This window comes from Chinchilla lanigera, unplaced genomic scaffold (assembly GCF_000276665.1).
Source record: "Chinchilla lanigera isolate Chin_1 unplaced genomic scaffold, ChiLan1.0 scaffold00028, whole genome shotgun sequence".
Lineage (NCBI taxonomy): Eukaryota > Metazoa > Chordata > Mammalia > Rodentia > Chinchillidae > Chinchilla > Chinchilla lanigera.
The window spans coordinates 9,205,158-9,224,418 of NW_004955429.1; the positions used below are offsets into that span (position 1 = coordinate 9,205,158).

Genomic DNA, 19,261 nt, shown 5'->3' on the forward strand with positions numbered 1-19,261 from the left:
GAGTGACGGCTCTGCCGGGTGACTTCGGAACTGAAGTGTGGGAAGATCGGGTCCTAGGACTTGTTCTAACTGGGCCAGCAGTGACCCGCGACTCGCGTTAGTGGCAGGTCCGATCTTCATGGACAAGCTAATTCAAATGGAGGGCTCCTGTATTTGCTCTTGTTTTGAAAACAGGCTGGTCCAAGATAATAGTTTATGTAGTGACGGATGTTACCTAGTACAGCCTGTTTTTTGGGTGAGGTGCTTGTTTTCTTTTCCGGGACTAATAACTTCAATCACATTTACAAAACCACTTCACACCAGTACCTATGCTGATTGGTTAACCAGGGATTGGGAATGTAGGGGGATATTCTTTAGGATTTTTCCTACTGCTGTTCCGACAGAGGATTAATATTCAGAATATTCAAATATATACTCATCTGGTTCTGTTATTCCATTGGCTACTTTTCAAGATGTTTTCCAATCTGCAAAGACTGCAAATGGTCTAAGTATGAGTATTTGTTACGGTACCCAGACTTCATATATAGAGCTCTGACATCCACTGGTACTTTCCAACGTACCAGATTGGTAACGTTTTTCCCACTTTATTTGGGCAGGATTTCAGGATAGTGATTCTTTGATCACAGTTTAAAATATGTGCCTTTTGGTATAAAAATAGACACGTATTCCAGTGGAACAGATTAGGGGACACAGAAATAAACTCCTGTAGTATATAGTCTTCTGATTCTTGACAAAGGCCCCCCCACAAAATAAAAACAAATCCAAACAAATAAAACTGATGGAGACAACACAATAATAATAATTAGTGTTGTAATAATTGGTTCTGGGAAAATTGGTTATCCAGATATAGAAGACTGAAACCAGATCTCTAACTTGTTTTGTACAAAATTCAACTAAAAATGAATTAAAAATCTAATTACAAGTCCTTCACTTTGTAAATTGCTCAAAGAAAACACAGGGGAAGCACTTCAAAATATAGGAACAGGCAATGACTTCCTGAGAAGGACTCTTAACAGCTTGAGAAATAATAGCAAGACTCACCAAAGAGAATTGCATCAAATTAAAAATACTTCTGCTCAGCAGAGGAAACAACAGAGTTAAGAGACAGCCTACAGAATGAGAGAACATCCTTGCCAGTTACTCCTCCAACAGAAAGTTAATATCCACAAATACAAAGAATCAGAGAACTTGACTCTAAAGCAATAGATAAGTCCAATTAAAAAATGGGCAAACATACTGAGCAGATCATCCTCCAAATGAAAATGTACTACTAATTTCTATTGGTTTATTGAAAGGAGCAGTTAATGCTTAACTTTTTTTCTTGACCAATTTTGCATGCTTATATCTGGTAATCAGAACAACTAATTTGAAGACAACAATATGCAATATAACAACCATTGTTGAATTCCTATTGTCTTGTTTAATGAAGCTCTGTACCATTTCTCATGTTTTTTATCACTGTTTATAGTCTTTGTTCAATCTTGCATTCTTACATCCGATAATCTGAGCAAATCCTATCATCTTCTTTTGAAACTCTATATCTTTTAAAATTGTTTTTGTGTTGTTTTTGTTTTTGTCTTTATTGTTGTTATTTTGTTATTGTTTTTATTGTCTTTAAAATAAAAAAGAAAAAAGTAAATAGCCAATAATTATGTGAAAATGCTTTATTTATTTATCCATCAAACAAACAGAAATCTAAACTACATTGAAATCCCATCACACTGCAGTGATAGGTGAGAGTAAATACAAAAAGAAACAAAAAATGCTGGTGAGATTTTGAGAGCAAGTGCTCTATACTGTCAGTAGGAATATAAATTAGTACAGAAATATGAAAACAAATCGGACACACATATGTAAATTTCTCATTGTGTGAGAAACTGAAAGGGTAAATAGAAACCAAAGTGTATAATAGGTACAGTGAACTAGGAAGAAACGGTTCAAAAGCAAAGGGAACTAGGGAGAAGTGAAGGGGAAAGAAAGTAAGGGGGAAAGAACGAAAAAAGAGTAAGATGGAAGCCAAGTTTTGTAAGTATGGAGAGGAAAGGGGCTTGAAGGGATGGAAGGGAATTGGAAAAAAGAGAAGAGGAAACAGGATATATTATGTACAGGTACAAATTTGCTATGATGAATGTTATCATTGTGAATATCTAAATTGTACCAATAAACTTAATTTTAAAAATCTCGAAAATCACTATGAAATTTCTCAAGAAGCTGAAAATAGAACTAACATGTAACCTAGCTGTACTATACCTTGGCACATACCCAAAGGAAATAAAATCAGCTTACTCTAGGGTTACCTACATATTGCAAGTTGTGGTACAATTCGTAATAGCTAAGGGTTATGGCTTGAGTTTAGAGTCCTCCCAAAGTCTCATTCAGTCATGGGGAGAGCTTCTAGAGTTTGTGACTGATTCATGGTCCAATGCTATGATTATGGAGGTGAGTGCTACACCTGCCCTGGGGCAGGTAGCCTGCAAACAATATAAGGGAAGGAAAGAGGCTTGCTCTTCCCACCTCCTCTTCCCTTTCTGCTCTTGCTGCTTTTGCTGTCTTCTGCCACCTTGAACTGTTGCCTCTGTGACATACCACCCTGGCTTGGAGCCAGCTGATTATGGACTGAAACTTCCACAACTGTGACCTAAATAAATCTTTCCTTCCTTAATTCTGGGCATCAGGTATTTTGTCCCAGCAATGAGAGAAAAGTAACTAAGACACCAAGCTATGAAATCAGCCCAGGTGCACATCAGTGGATAAATGGATAAAGAAAATGTAGTAAATACTGAGTGAAGCATTATTCAGACATAAAGAATTAAATTATGGCATTGTGAGAAAAAGTAAGTGAAGACATTCATGTTAAGCAAAATAAGCCAAACACAAAAAGAAAAGCATCACGTTTCCCTAATATGTAGAATCTAGAAAAGAAAATAAATGGCAAGAAAGTAGAAGGGAGACTATTAGATAAGAAAAGGCACATCGGGACAAGGGGCAGGACACATAAGGGAGACAAGGGGAGGATGGATAAAATCAAAGTGTGTTATATGTGGCATGTGGGAAACTGCCACAGCAAACCCAGTATTTTGTAAAATTAATATGCACTAATAAAATGTACATATGTAAGATAATATATTCTTGAAATTCCCATTATATTTATTTCAATACCCTAGTAGAGGATTTTTGTGTATTTCTGTTGATGTCAGGTTTCTTTTCACTTGTGACTAATTTGAAGAATATATACCAGTACAAATTTAACAAGTAAACAAGCCATCTGTCCATTGAGACAAAATGCATGCCAAAAAGAAAGCAAATGATGCACACAAAAATATTTCCGTATTTCAATGAGTGAAAGGATGAATCGTTTTCAGCTCTCACCATTGCAATAGTATTTACTTAAAGATAGTGACAGCCTGAATATTGAGATTATATGATAACATTTTATTGATATATCAATATAATTATCTAAGATGTCAAATATGTTTCCCTCATTGACATATAACTGAATTTTAAATAAAAAAATGAAAAAATAAACAGATATCATTCAATGCATAATAGATGTCATGTTTGTTCAAATGTGCATGCATACACACACGCACACACATCAAGAACTTCGATACTTACTTGAAAGTCAGTGAACTTACAGAAGAAGCTACAGCGGTCCACAAAATTCTATTTGAGGCAGGATGTATTGTTACATAGCAAATATGCATGCTCTCACAATTCCTTCCTCTGCTCCTCAGTCACATACACACACACACACACACCCGACTCTCACTACTGCTACCTGGTTGGACAGTGGAAGAAACCGGATTGATAAATGTGGAGGGGTTTGGTAACAGAGGGAAAAGGAAAGGAGGAAGTGGTACTGATGGGCAAAATCAGTAACCTTTGGGTGACATAAAGCTTTGGCATCCCCAGCAAACCTATTTGGCCTACTATTCACTTCCAAAGACTGCTGTGTCATCGTCTGCGTAGACCAACTATGTCTACCTGGTCCTTCTGTGATTCTTTCAGTTTGAAAAATCACTTGTTTGCCTTCTCTGACCACTGCACTACTACTTACCTTTCTTAAGTGCCCTTTATTTTTCAGAATCAGAATTGTCCTATAGTCCAGAGAAATTTGCTCAAACCCATAATATAGAATCGTTTTTTTTCTCCCAATTATAAGTAACTCTGTTATCTCCAAACATAACTCCCAAAGAGATCATACATACTTTGACATACAGCCTAAAACTTAGGAGTCTGTATGGTTCAAAGTATTTATCATGATGTCTTATATGCCAAGGTTAATAACAGTTTTTGGGTTGAGATTAACAATAATCACTCACAAATATTAATATAGGCACACAAAAATATACACAAAAGAAATTTTCATTTAAAGTGTCTGTTATCTTTAAAGTAATGCAATATTTAAGTTGGGATGAGCAGAAAAAATGAACTAATTTTCTTGCATTAATACATTTTAGTTGAACATTTCTTCTAAAACACAGACTTGACTCATACAGGTGTTGCCCTTAATTATGGTTTTGCCTTTGTGCTTTCAATTGTCCATGGTCTACTGCTAACCAAAAATATGAAATGGAAAATTCAAAAAGTAATTCATCAAGATTTGTTCTCAATTAGTAGTAATTGTCCCTCAGATAAACTTCACTGGTCACAAAATTGCCACTGTGCAAAACTTGTTGTAAATAGCTTTTATTACAGCATATTATAGTTGTTCTATTCTATTATCAGTTATTGTTACTAATAATTGGCTGTGCCTAATTTATATATTAAAATTCATCAATGTATGTACATATAGGTAAAACCATAGTGTATATAGAGTTCCGACATTCCTGAGATGTCATGAATGTGTCCTCCGTGAATAAGGAACATCAACGTCCTAACTAAATCTCTTCTCTCACTGAAACTTCAGATGAGTTTTCAAACAGTAGCACAATAAAGTGAATTCTTTTTTTTGTTTTCCTTTGTAACATCATGTTTATGATCACATTCATCATGGATGGGCTGTTATATGTACATAATAAATCCTAATACTGTTTTCATCTCCTTATCACCTCTTCCCTTTCCCCTCCCTCCACCTCTTGGTCCCTTCCCATTTTGCAGAAGATCTAGCTTCCTGTTCGTAAAACTAATTCTCATAAAAGTAAGTACATACCTCACTTCTTAAAATTTCTCAAGTTAAAAACAATGTAGATGCTCCCAAGCCATACTGGCAAAACACGAACATTCACACATGGTTTTATGCTTGTCAAATTGTGAGGTTTTAAATAGTACACAAGCCATGAGCATGGTGACTGTGAGGAGATTTTAGTTTTCATATATAACCGTAAGTATAGGTTTACATCCCTGCCGCTAGATTGAAAGTTCACTGGGGAAAACAACTGTATTCTTCTTGACCATTATACCCTCTGATCCTAGAATAGTATGTGGAGAAAGGCAGATGTCAGTAAGTTTTTGAAGTAATAAATACAGAAAGCAATAAGTGAACATTTATTTTTACCTGATTTAAAATAAACATATTCAGACTACAAAGGCTGAGTATTTGTGATCTAGAAAATGATAATCTGGATTCCTTTTGCTGTCCTTAGTCTTTCATTGAGTATTCCTTTCAAAAATCCAACTCTGTCTAAATCATCCAGCCTGCCTGCTGTTAAGGCACGGACTACAGCTCTGGCATCCTTGAGAAAGAGCAGCACAGAGCAAATTAGAAGCTGCTCATCTTCACTGGAGTGAAAACCAGTGATGAACATATAGATAACATTAAGGAAAAATGTAAAGACTCAGACTCTGGAGCCCTTAAAGATAAACAAAAGGAGTGTATTTGTTTTTAAAGGAATAGACACTGGAGGAAGGAATCAGAGTAAGTTAGACACCTTCAGACTTTGTCCTGAGACCAGGATGCGGTTGCAGCTGGTGTACAAAGCTGCAACTCTGCTAGGAAGACAGCTGGCTGGAAACGAGAGAGGAGAGCTTGGAATAGACAGATATAGCAGGAAAGAAAAGAATTCTAAAAAGAAGAAAGCAAGACTAGGGGTGTCCCATATTCTATAAGCAAACACTGCAAGGTTCTGGCTAAATCTAAAATATGCATGTGTAGGGATCACTACTGACACCTCTGAAAGAACCGCATGGCTGCTTGAACTACTGCCCACTATAAACAAGATAGTGTTTGCACCTTCACTCCATGCAAGCTAATCACCTGCTTAAACAAATCATCCTACTCTCTGAAAAAACAATCCTGAGTGCAGAATACAGAGCCTTTATGAACGCAACATTCATAATGTCAAGAATACAACCAAAAATTCAGGGCAATGTGATCATATCGTGGATAAAAAACACTCAAAAGAAGGTAACTCTTAGATGACAAATAAAGACCTTGAGACTGCTATTATAATTTGGCACAACGAGGTAAGAAAACTAGGCTTATAATGTATAAGAAAGGTGAACTTCACCAGAGGAAATTCAAAACACCTGATTAAAAATTTCACAGTGTGATCATTTTTTTTTAAATTAAAAATAACACACAGTGTGATCATTTTTTTTTAAATCACTGAATGCTTTTGCAAGCACAATGTAGATGGTAAAAAAAAAAAAGCAATCAAAGAAACTGAAATTACTCAATCTGAAAACCTAAGAAAATGAATTTAAAATTTTTGTTGCTATCTCATCTAACAAGCTCTTGTAGTAGAAGAAAAAAAGAATAGCAAGAAGGAACAAATCATATCTAAATAAACAAGGTCTGAATACTGCCTCAAATTATAAAAAAAACATTCATTCAGGTTTGAGAAGCTAGGTCACCCAGGTAGGGTATAAACTTCAAATCGCATGCTGAAAACCAAAGGTAAAGATCAAATCTGGATTACATCAGGACATCAAAGATATGTCATGTACAGCAAGAACAACAATTTAATACCGTGGTACCACATCAGAAACTAGGGAAGCCAGGAGACAGTGGGAAAGTATCTTTAAAGCCCTAAAATGAAAATAATTCTATATCTTGTGAGAATGAAGGAAAAATAGAAACATTTCAGAGAAGAAAACCTAACAAAATTTACCACCAGAGAACTATACAAAATATAGTTAAGGAAATTCTTCAAACTGAAGGGAAATGCTACCTCAGACAAACTCAGATAATTAGAAGGAATGAAGACTATTTCAGATAATCATAAGATAAGACTACTTTCTGCTTTAGTTTTAATACTGTTTAAAACAAAAAATGACATTGATTCATAGAATTTATAATCCATGTACATTGCAAATATAATGTATATGATTCTTACAGAACAAAATTAAAACACTGAGGGCTGCTCAGTAGTATGTCTGTTTCATAATATAATATGTAGACTTTAGGTCTAATTTAATAATTAATCAGAATAACAAAAGCTCTAATATTTCAAGTTAAAAGTGATTTTAAGTACCCAAACAAGAAAGTAATAATTTATGGCATAAAAAGACATATCAACTGTATAAATAAATTATTTTGATCTTTGATAGCCTATACATTTTTAGATTTCAGGTGAATTGTACACCTGAGAAACATTTTTATCATCTTTACATCAACTGAATTCCAGAGTTATCTAAAAGTCTATATTCTTGCTCCCTTTTAAAAAATAGTCATACTATCATATCATACATTGTAAAGATGTATTTGAATTTGTTTTGATATTATTTTATCCAAATACAATCACCAGGCATGGTAGCCCATATCTGCAATCCAAGCACCCAGAGAGGTTGAACCAAAAGAATTATAAATCTGAGCTCAGTTTATATAATTTAGAGGCAGTGAGACCCTGTCTTAAAATTTTTGAAAAATTTAAAAGAGCTATGGATATAGCTCAGTGCAAAGGCCCTAGATTCAATCCACAGTACCAAAAGAAATGTTATATATTTTTAACAATCAATATTACACTTTATTCTCTCAGCTCTGAGCTTTATTGGATTTCAAATACAGACAAGAGTGATGTTTTTAATGTCCTAACAGACTTTCAAACTTAGATCAGAAAACTGAAAGCATTGATTACATAATGAAAAATCTTATTTTGGAGGACGAGCAAACATTTCAAAAGTAAGGTAATCAAAAACTACTTTAAAAGTATTTATTAATATTTATGAAATAAGGATTTTGAAATGAAGACGATTCCAAGATCATTTTTAAATAAATATTTTAACTAGCTACATTTTTAAAGCCAGAATATTGTATCACTTAAATACATTACTAATGAATATCTATAATTTAATTGTATTTGCAAGACATGTATTAACAATAGACATTTAAGTGCATTTATAAAAGATGCATGTACTTATAAATTGTATTTATATAAGACTACTGTGAAAATCACCCTCCTATGATTACTAGTACCAGTCAATAGTCTGCCTCTTTTCCCCATGGAGTTTTTATTGTTATTATCTCATTTTACAGGGGAGGAAGTTGACACCACACAACTGTCTGTTTCAGTGGGCCAAGATTTGAACAGATCTAGTTTGACTCCTAAGATTTGGAACCAACCCACGTAATATGATTAAATGATGTACATCTATACATCTCATTTTTACACAAACTGCATTCAATCTATCTCTTTACTAGTCTACCAAAACATAAGCATGGGAAAATAAGGAAAAAGAAAGTGGAAAGGAAAGAAAGAAGCGCAATGGCAGAGCGTCTGAGCTTGCCCAAGGAGAGAAGACAAACAAGAGGATGAGAATAAGTTGTAAGAGGAGAAGTAGGAAATGTTCTGCATATAAGAAGGGTAGAGTGAACAGGTGCATGCTGGGAAAGATGTTTCTGGAAAGTGGGGAATACTTAGAGAGGTATAGAGTCAACAGTTTGCCGAACATTACAATGGCTAAAGGTTGACAGAAAAATTCAGTACCACCACCTACCATAACTAAGTAAAATGCCTTCTTGTATTGCAGTTAGTGATCGGTCCACTTTGTGAAACAGGTTTCTTTTTGTGATAAACTTGGCTTATTCCTAACAATTATAAAGAATTTTGGGCAACAATATTTTTGCATCAAAGATAAACACAATAAGACTCCATATCATGTGTATAGAAGTTAAAATCAACACTAATTACTCAGCAATGAACTGAACATCTTTTTTGAGTGACAAGTATCCTAAGATAAGCTTTATGAAAAATATCTCATGTAGCTCTTAAAGCAACCGACTCCTATAAACTAGCACCATTATTCCCCTTCCTAAATTTAGCAAACTAAGACTCAATGAAGTCAATTTTGCAAGAACTGAGAACCAGGGAATGACAACCCCAAGATTCAAAATCACATGTGCAATATTCATGCAAACATTTCCAAATTATCACTTAATACCTAAACATCGGCTTGCTTTAAATGATCCCCAGGGCAATAACCACATTTCAATATTTCATAGCATCTGTCTGAAGGAAGCAGCACTCTCTCAAAAATAACCAACCTTTATTTATGCCACAACACCACCTCCCTTGGCATTGTGTGAAACCTTATCAGAGGAAGATAGAGATGGGCTTGATTTCTGCTCACACATATAAATTAATGGCGTGGTACAAATGTTGAGTGACTGAAGTTCATTAGTTAATAAGTGAAGAAAGGAATGAAAGTCTCACCCCCCCCCCCGAGTAAGCAGCCCTTAAAGCTCTGTAGACAGTCTGATTAAACAAGTGCTCCTAGACACAGCTGAAATCAGCCCCACCAAAAGCAAGGAAATCTGACTGCCTAATTAATCTATGTCATATTATCCGGATTACATTCTACACTTTTCCCAGAGTCAAAAGAACTAGAAAATTATCTATTAGTATCTATAGAGATCTGTTGGGGTCCAAGGAATCTAACCATGAGAATGTGATGCAATATTTTAGAATCGGCAACTTTTGAAAAAATGTTTAAAGAATACATAGAAGTAGACATTATAGCTATTGATATGTAAATAGCAGATATGAATATACTTCCCTAATCAAATACTTAGAGAAAAAATGGAAGGAATGGATAGATGAAAAAAATGACAGAATGAAACAAGGATATAATGTCAGGACACTGACCAGACATATTCCCGTTGTGATCACGAAACGGGGGCGATACGCCAGTCATCCCACTTCTCTTTGTCCAACCAAGTTGCGGGCTTTGATCTTGTTCCATACCACAGAAGCCTTCCTCAAAGTCACACCTTTCGTAGTTGGAGCCTAATGAGAAAACAAGAACAAGATTAGCTTTCACCTTCACGTTTGAAATAAGGCAATAGGAGAAATAAGACAATAGGAGAAAAAGAAAGGTTAGCAACAAATGACAAATACAGATGAACGCAAGGATTATTTTTCACAATTTTAAGTCTATGTTCTCAATACAAAGCTTTGCTACGTGTGATATTCTCATACATTACCATGCAGAAAAAAACTCTGTTCAAATAGAAAGAGTGTTGCACTTGTTCAGGTGATGGAGGACCTAAACCTGATTTGGACTCTTGGTAACTGGGTACCTTCACTACACTATTCAACCAGAACAAGACCTTTTTTTCACTTGCAAGTTCAGAATAATCTCCCTCAAATAACTGCGATGAGGATCTAATGACATTAGGTGAATAAAAATATGTCAAAACTCTTAAGCACCATGGAAAATAAGGGATTATTCTTAAAGTTACGTTTTCAACTCAGCATTGATCTTCCTGCCACTCTATGATATCAGAATTATAGGTCTGGGAGACAAACCACAGATAGCCCTCTGACAGCCACCCATGGGATCAGCTGCTGGAATGAAGCATAACACCTCTCTGTTGAATCTCAGCACTGGGAAAAAGCTTGGTGCTTTTTTCTCAGCAGAGGCATTCTGGCTTTTTTTTTTCCTTTGGATACAATTGACCCTACAAGCTTGGAAGGAGCAGTGGATTTCAGCACCTGCTTGTTCCCAATAACTAACCATGCCTGCTTTACTCCATTATCCTATATCTTCAAATGTCACATTCCAAAAATAAATGCTCTCAATTGCAAAGAGTCCCCCCCCTTATTTGCCTTTAGACAAGTTCTTTTCTTCCCTACCTAGTTGCATGAACCTTAGAAGAGGTAAACGTGCTGGCTAACATGTGCCCAGCAACCCAGTCACAGGAACACGATTTTTATTTAATCATCTTTTCTGATACAATACTATTTAATAAAAGTACCGTATCCAGTGCAGTTTCATCATGAAAATTGAAAGCTGATTTAGAAAGGTCACTTTTAGACAACATCGACTAAGCCTGTCTTATTACCAAGTGGTCTGCTTTTCTCCATATTTTTTAAAATTAATTTTATTGGTACATTTCAGAGATATATAATGATCACATTCATTAGAGGAAGTCTGAATCCATACATGATATTTCTTGATCCTTTGTTCCTGACCCTCTCTCTTCCCTTCAGCCCTTCTACCCCTCCTTATTTACAAAGCTTTGTTTCCATTTTCTTCCTTTTATTCTCTTTTTTATCTTTTCCCTTCCTTCTTTTCCTCTTCCCCCATTCCTTGCTCCCCTTCACATTTGAATAATTTTTCAGACAGGGTGTCACTATGCCATTCAGGCTGACCTTGCACTCACTTTGTAGCCCTGGCTGGTTTCAAACTCATGGTGATCCTCCTGCCTCAGCCTCCCGAGTGCTGGGACTATAAATTTCTACCATCATTCCTGGCTATTTTACCAATTTTATTTCTAGATTTATTATTTTACAAGGTTTTTCCAACCAGTGATATTCTGTAATAATAATAAGAAGAATCCTTATTGTTACAATTTATTAAGGTGACTTGTCTGTGCTAGGCATTCCACAGTCTATAATTTATTATTTACAACACCATGAAGCAAGTATTTTCTTCCATTTTAAACATGTATGAAACTTAAACAATGTCTTACAGATATTAAGTTACTTGTGCAAGGAGGAACAGCTAGTGAGTGCTAAAGTTAAGATTGGAAGCCAGTTTTATTTTGTTTTAACTCTAAACTGCAGCTCTGAAAGATCTGCTGTGGGTTTAAATTTTAATTCACTGTCCCATTTTTGTCAATAAAGAATTAAAGGTCTATCAGAGAGTATAGCAAGCCTAAGGAAACTAATCTTTACACAGTTGACATCATTCTATCCAAAAGCAAAGGAATTCTTTTAGTCTATAAATCATGCTATGGTTAAATTTGCAATTTCCATAAAATCTTTGAAATAGTTAAGAGTGACTGGGATGTTCTAATTATTTTGTAGCTTCTAGTTATCTATCCTGGGAATCTGGGTAAATAAAAAAATGACTATATTGTATAGTCACTTGTATGAGTGTGTGTCTGACACATACATGTACACACGTACACACACATACATTTATATATATATATATATTTATACATATAGGCATGCAATGCAAAACAATGATTCAGTGAAGGAAGATACAGATGTGTAGTAGGCTACACTATCTAGATTTGTGTCAGATGTTCACATAATGATGAAATTGCCTCGAAATGCATTTATCACACTGTGTCCTTGTCACTAAGCGGTGCATGGCTGTGGTTTTGTGGGTTATTCGATTGGTTATGGTTGGTTATATGTGTATCTACATGAATATATTCCTTTTCAAGTTTTCATCCCCAGCAATTTTATAAGGCTCTCTGATCACAAAATACTCTGAATTATTTTACCGGCATATCTCCACAGTCACACGAATAAAACGTACACACATTCTCCTCTGGTGATAAATGGGTCTTATATACTAAGAAATTACTTTGCAGCACAGTTGCTCAGCTGATCTCTGTTTGCAATGTTCTTCATCCTCTTTAATATACCGGTTAATGATGATGATTTCTGGAAGTGCTCTAGCCAGAAAAACCAACAAATAAAACATTTTTCCCTCTGAATAGTCCAACGGGGGTTCTTTTTTGTTATACAGTGAATCTAATCAGCACACATTTTCAACTAATTTTGTATTAAAAAGCAATCTTGAACTGCTGAAATATTCAAAGATGCATCAGGAATTTTTCTACGGATTCATTTTTCCCCGCTATAGAAGTGCACATTTTAAAATCACTTGAATAACTTGCTTGGGTCACTTTTTAATCTCACATGCCACACAGCCACAGTAAAATCTGAAACTATTTGCTGTGATAAAATTTGTCACCATATAGATTGCTGCCCCTATAGCCACTGGCGTGGACTAACGGAGAATATAATGAGAAGTGGAATACGGAAAGTTATCACCAGCATCCGAGTTCCTGTGCTTTTTCAGACTATAAAAATCTTCATTTTGTTTTCAATTATATGACCCCTAAGTTCAGGCCTACTGTAGACAAAGAGGCAAAGGGCCTCTACTTTTTGTTTTGCAGTTTGCTTGGAAGGCACAATTATCCTCCTGATTGGCTTCCACAGTGCCAGATTCTCCCATTTAAAAAGTCACTGAAGAATGTCTCACAGACTCAATCTCACATACCACAGCAGAAAGAAAACCCTTAAATTACACCCCAAAGTAACAGCTACTCGGGCACACTTCAGAGGGAATTGGAAGGAAAAAGTTTAAATTTTGAAAACAGTGAAGAAACTCATGACCAGGCGTGGTGGCGTACACCTGTAATCCCAGCACTCGGGAGGCTGAGGCAGGAGGACTGCTGCAAGTTTAAGTCCAACCTGGGCTACAAAGTGAGTTCAAAGCCAGCCTGAATTACATAGTGAAACACTGTCTCAAAAAAAAAAAACCTCAGGTAATGAGAACCCAAGAACAACTCAGGAAACTATGGTCTGGATGAATGATCACAACAGAAAGTCCTTAGAAGTCAGTGCATGATGTAAGAACTAGGAAAAAATACAGAAATGAGAGGCATGAAGTAGAAAATATTGAATTCAAAGCACATTTATCTCACAGTTTTGCCTGGGCCCAAATTAATAATGCATACATCTCTTTCTCCTAAAAGTTCAATGAAGAACAGCTGTCTTTCCATAACAATCTTAAGGTTTTTTATACTAGGCTCCATACACATTACATAAATCTTACCATCTCCCTCACTTATACGCAGAGTCCTGTGGTATGTAGTATACTCGTGTTGTTGGTTAGCCATCACCACCGCTCATCTTAGAATGTTTCTCTTGTCCCCAAAATGAAACTTTTTATTCATTAAACATTATTTCTTCATTCCTTCCTACCCCAAATCCCTGTAACCTACATTCTAGCTTCTGTGTCAATGAATTTGACTACACTAGACAACTGTACAAGTAGAACAGTGTTTGCGCACAAGAGTGTTTGCTCTGGTGATTACTCTTTTGTGATGTGCTTTTTACTTGCCACCATGTCTTTAAGGTTGACCTATGCTGTAGTATAGATCAACATCCCTTTCAGAGGTTAAATAAGATATATGTATGTGTATATATATGTATACATATATTTGTATGTATATGTATACATCGATGTATATATGTGTAAGTATACACATATCTCACATGTGTATATCTACGGATACTCAGGCATTTTTAGCTTTGAGCTGCAATGAATAATGCTACTTATGAGTATGGCTGAACAAATACCTGTTCGATTTCCTACTAGCATTTGTTTAGGGCGTATGTATAGCCATAAGAAATTGTTGAAACACATAGTAGTTCTAATTTGTGAAGGAACTGCCACCTATTTTGCCACGTGTCTATAAAACTTTGCATTTGCCATCAGCAAAGCATGTGCCCCAGTTTCTTCACATCTTCATCAATGTGTTATTTTCTAGGAGATTTTTTGTTTGTTTGTAGTTTTTATAGTAATCATCCTGACAGGTATGAAGTAGTATCTTACAATGGTCTTGACTTGCATTTCCCTAGTGATTAGTGATATAGACATCTTTTCATCAGATTCCTGGACACTTGTATATCTTTTCTGGAGAAATGTCTATTCAAGTCCATTGCCCATTTTTAATGAAGTTCTTTCATTTGTTTTTCTGCTATTCGGTGATAATTTTTTATATTTGCATACCATCCTTATCCAGTGTACGATTTGCTAAAGTTGTCTCACATTCTCTGTATTATCTTTTCACTTGGTTGAATACTTAATGAATAAATATTTTAATATAGCCCTGTTTAGTTATATTTTTCATTTTCTGTGCTTTTGCTTACATATAAGAGAAATCTAAGTCTGATATCAGGAAGCTTTTCTTCTATGCTTTCTTCCAAGAGCGATAATTTTAGCTCTTACCATTGATATCATGAAGGTTTCTTCTATGCTTTCTTCCAACAGTGATAACTTTAGTTCTTACCATTAGATCATCAGGAAAAAGCCTAACTCAGAAGAGAGTTAGCAAATGGAATTAGCACCTCCAAAGCTCCCAGGAGAATTGACCAATACTAAGTTGTATTCTTCTTAAATAGTTGTTGTAGTCTTCAAGTCACTGAAATTATCTTTGACAAGAACTCTGTCACTGATGAGCTCCATGTCAGTAGAAAATGACTAAGCAAACCATATCTGATTTTAACATTGTCAATAATTTTCGAAGGAAGTCTCCAGATTTGTCGATCACTGATTTCACTCCATCTTGCAGTTGTAGTCACTCAAGTACTATAAATGTTCCTAGCTGTTTACATATAACTCACTGTTTCAGAGCAGCAGCTTTACCAAAAGACCTAGTGGTTTTGTAGTACTTTCTATAAGGATGAATTCAAGGCCCTGAACAGAGAGCTATAGCTTTTGCACAGATAAATTTTCCCTTAATGAACTAATTCCTGAGTACATCAATTCCTGTTGGATTTTTTCTGAAATACATTTTCCATTCCTCTCAAAATAAGGAAAAATCCTCTTCCAAATGCAATCAAGCATTTTAAGACTAGTGTACTGGAAAGTAGCAATTAACCTGGAGGGTAGAAAATATTCTATTTTATTCACATTCCATTAATGAAAATTTATTTAAAAGCTCTGAGTAAAGGTCCTTGTTTATGTAAATTTCTTAACCTTCATTACAGAATGCAAGCCTTCTCTTAGGATTCCTCATCAAGCCTAGGGTTTCAACATATGCACATAGAAATGATGTTTCTTTCTATATTTGTCACTTACCATCACTGGGACAAAATACTTAACACACACAACTGAAGTAGGAGAGGTTTACTTGGTTATGGTTTTCAGTGGGTTCAGTCCAGAGGCAACAGGCTCCAAGACAGAAATAGCATGGTGGAAGGAACTGGCAGAGGACAGCTGTTCATTCCACGGCAGCCAGGAAGTAGAGAGAAAAGAGAGCAGCCATGAACAAGAATGCATCTTTCTACGTTGTTGCCAGGAATATAAACCATTACAGAAATCAGTATGGAGAGTCCTCACAGACTAAAAGTAAATATTCCATTTGACCCAGCTATTCCCCTTGTAGGTATCTTCCCAGAAGAGTTAAGGACATCATATTACAGCAATACATGAATACCTGAGTTTATAGCAGCACAATTCATAATAGCTAAATCTTGGAAGTGGCCTATATGTCCACCAACAGATGAATAAATAAAGAAAATATGGTATTTCCAGCCAAAAGGGTACTACTCTGCCATAAAGAAAGATAAATTTGAGTCATTTGTAGAAAAATGGATGCACCTTGAGATTGTAAGGTCAGATAAAATAAACCAGACACACGAGCTTGAATATCATATGGTTTCTCTTACATGAGAAACCCAAAGTATAAATAAAGAGGAAAATAAAAGACAGACAATAAGCAATATGGAGCTGGATCTTTCTCAAATGGGAAAGAGATTAAGGGAGAGAGAAGAGAGAAAAGGAATGGAAAAGGAAACTAAAATATATTATGTGCATGTACCAGCTCCACACAAGAAAGTAAATAGGTACTGCAAACATGTGCTAATTAAAAATCAGTATATTAATTAATTAAATAAAGTTTAAAAAGGAATGCACTCATCCAGATCATGCCCCCCAGCGACCTGCCTCTGCCAACCAGGCCCCACCTCATGACAATATACTCAAGTAGGAACTCATCAGTGGGTTAATCTACTGATTAGTGTAATGCCTCTGTGATCCAATCACCTCTAAAAGCCCCACCTGTGGACACATGACCCCGTTAGTCGACACTTTAGATCTAACTCATAACACATACAAATGCATGGGGCACCATGTTTGATGAGTTTCAAAGCAGTCCAGTACCCATGTGTGACTGTGCTTGGGAAAACTGAACAGTTTCATCCAATACCAGGGCGAAAGACGATAGTGCAGCTGATGGTTTTTCTAGTCATTCGGTCAGTCAGTAAACCAGGGGCCATTCAGTGTATTTAGTATTACCTGACTCAAGTAGCAACCAGTCTTCCAGAAATAGATCTATGTAATCTTCCTGTGCTGGAGATAAGGTTTTCCTTTTTTTATAATTTTCTTCAAAATATTGTAGAAAATTTTTGTAACCCAGAAAAGATGCCATCATTTCATATAGGCATGCTTCACATTTTTTCTTTCCTTTTTTCTCTTCATTTTGCCTTAAATAAAAATAATCTGATTGGGTTATGTGGCCCCATTCAGTTTGCCCTATTCATTATAAGGTATCTTTTGTTGGAATTGCATTAAGTTATCCTGCAGGATAGGACAAAATAAAATTCCAGTAAAGTTTTAGTCTCTCTCTGGCAGAAAGATTCATTGTGCAGCCAACCTTCAGGATGTACTGAGAGTACTTCTTTAGTTTGGGGCTTTCAGGTTTTTTATAAGCAAAAACCAGTGTGACTTTTGCATAAAGTCAGACACAGAAATGAAAGAACAACCCTCATTACACATGGTTCATCTTTTCTTTTATATTTTCACTGCTCATTATGAACAAAAACATTTTTAATTGAGATTAATTCTAGATATCAAAATATATTCAAGAAACTGATTTATATTATACAACTGTGTATATCAGCATCCAAATCACCCAGTAACTGCCAAGAATGAAAAGTTTCTAATAGTGTTATTTGACATAAGCAGTATTTTATGAAGACTTTTCCAAAATAAAGAAGGAGCATAATAGACACACATCTCCCCACAAATAAAGCCATGCCCCAGTTCAAGTTCTGTCTTTCTGAAACTCATATATAGGTGCAGGATTAAAATCAGTTCTCTTATAAAAAAAAAAAGTGTTGAAGCAATGAGAAAAAAAGCATGGAAAAATAAAGACCCTTGTTAATATATTTATTTTAACTAAAATAAATGAAAATCTACTAGACCTACTATTTCCTGTTAGTCAAAGTAAGAATATGTAATTTCCGTGTACTGTCTCTTCCTCTGAAAAATTTTCAGGTTCTCCCTCATCAGAAATTTCAACAATGTGTAGATTAGTTCATTTTCTCTACATACAAAGAAGTGTAGTCTGTTAAGATACTCCAAGCCTTCATCTTGTGAACCCAATATTCTCAATTCCCTCACAAGTCCTATGTACCTCCTCCTTCTGATTTTGGATCCTCTGTCATTCTTAGGTATATTTCAGAGGCCTTTTATCATATCCGTTGACACAAGTGTGCAGTGCTATGGGCTCAGGTTTTGTTCTGTCTTTGCCTTTGTAAAACTATATACCACTGCCCACTTCACCGCAGTGCTCTATTTCTTCTTCATAGGAACCTCTTATTCCACTTCACTTCAACACAAGTATTTGACTGTTTGTGAAGCTCATGCACAACAAATGTGAAATTCTTTGGGACAACAATAAAACATAAGTAGGTGAAACACAGTTTGGGAGAGACTTCATGTACATAGCCTGACATCAATGACTAATAGGTCATTCCGTCTTGGGAATTTATTTTACAATATCCTATAAAGTTGTCCAATGTATGAAAACCAGGTTTTAAGCACTGTTGTGAGGTCTGAGTCTACTCCTATTTCGAACTCAGTACTGTCAGAAACTCCTGCTTGGGGTCACCAGCGGATAGCTGCATATCTCAGGTGACTGACAGCTGGGACTAAGACCTTGCCTCCTTTACCTAGATAAACTGAGCTCACTGACTTAGAAGAGCTTGAAGATTTTACTATCCCATAATGCAGTAGTTTTAAAGTTATGATATACCCCAATAGTCTTGAAAATCTATGGAGACTTCTCAGAGTAAAATGATAATAATGGTTCTGGGCATTGAAATAAACATAAAAGATACATTGCTATTTGTTGGAACTCTCCCCTTAGTGTGCTTAAATTGCTGCATGAAATAATATAAAAGATCAAAGAATGCACAGAAACAAAGATAGACTAAAATGTGAGGTATTTTCTGTGACTGTTTTAGATATTTTCTGTTTACAACCTACAACCCTCTGGTCATTTTAAAAACTAGAATCCAGGAATGAGGAATTGTACAATACCTCATCCAGCATAAAAGCAATG

General features: G+C 35.5%; 1 protein-coding gene across 1 annotated transcript in view; it reads right to left on the minus strand.

The window, feature by feature from the left end:
• Malrd1 (MAM and LDL receptor class A domain containing 1) overlaps positions 1-19,261 on the minus strand; it is a 600,954-nt gene that overhangs the window by 570,445 nt on the left and 11,248 nt on the right. The window contains exon 2 of the mRNA XM_005387237.2: positions 10,026-10,166. Within this exon, the coding sequence (XP_005387294.2) occupies positions 10,026-10,166 (141 nt within the window). The remainder of the gene's footprint in view (positions 1-10,025; positions 10,167-19,261) is intronic.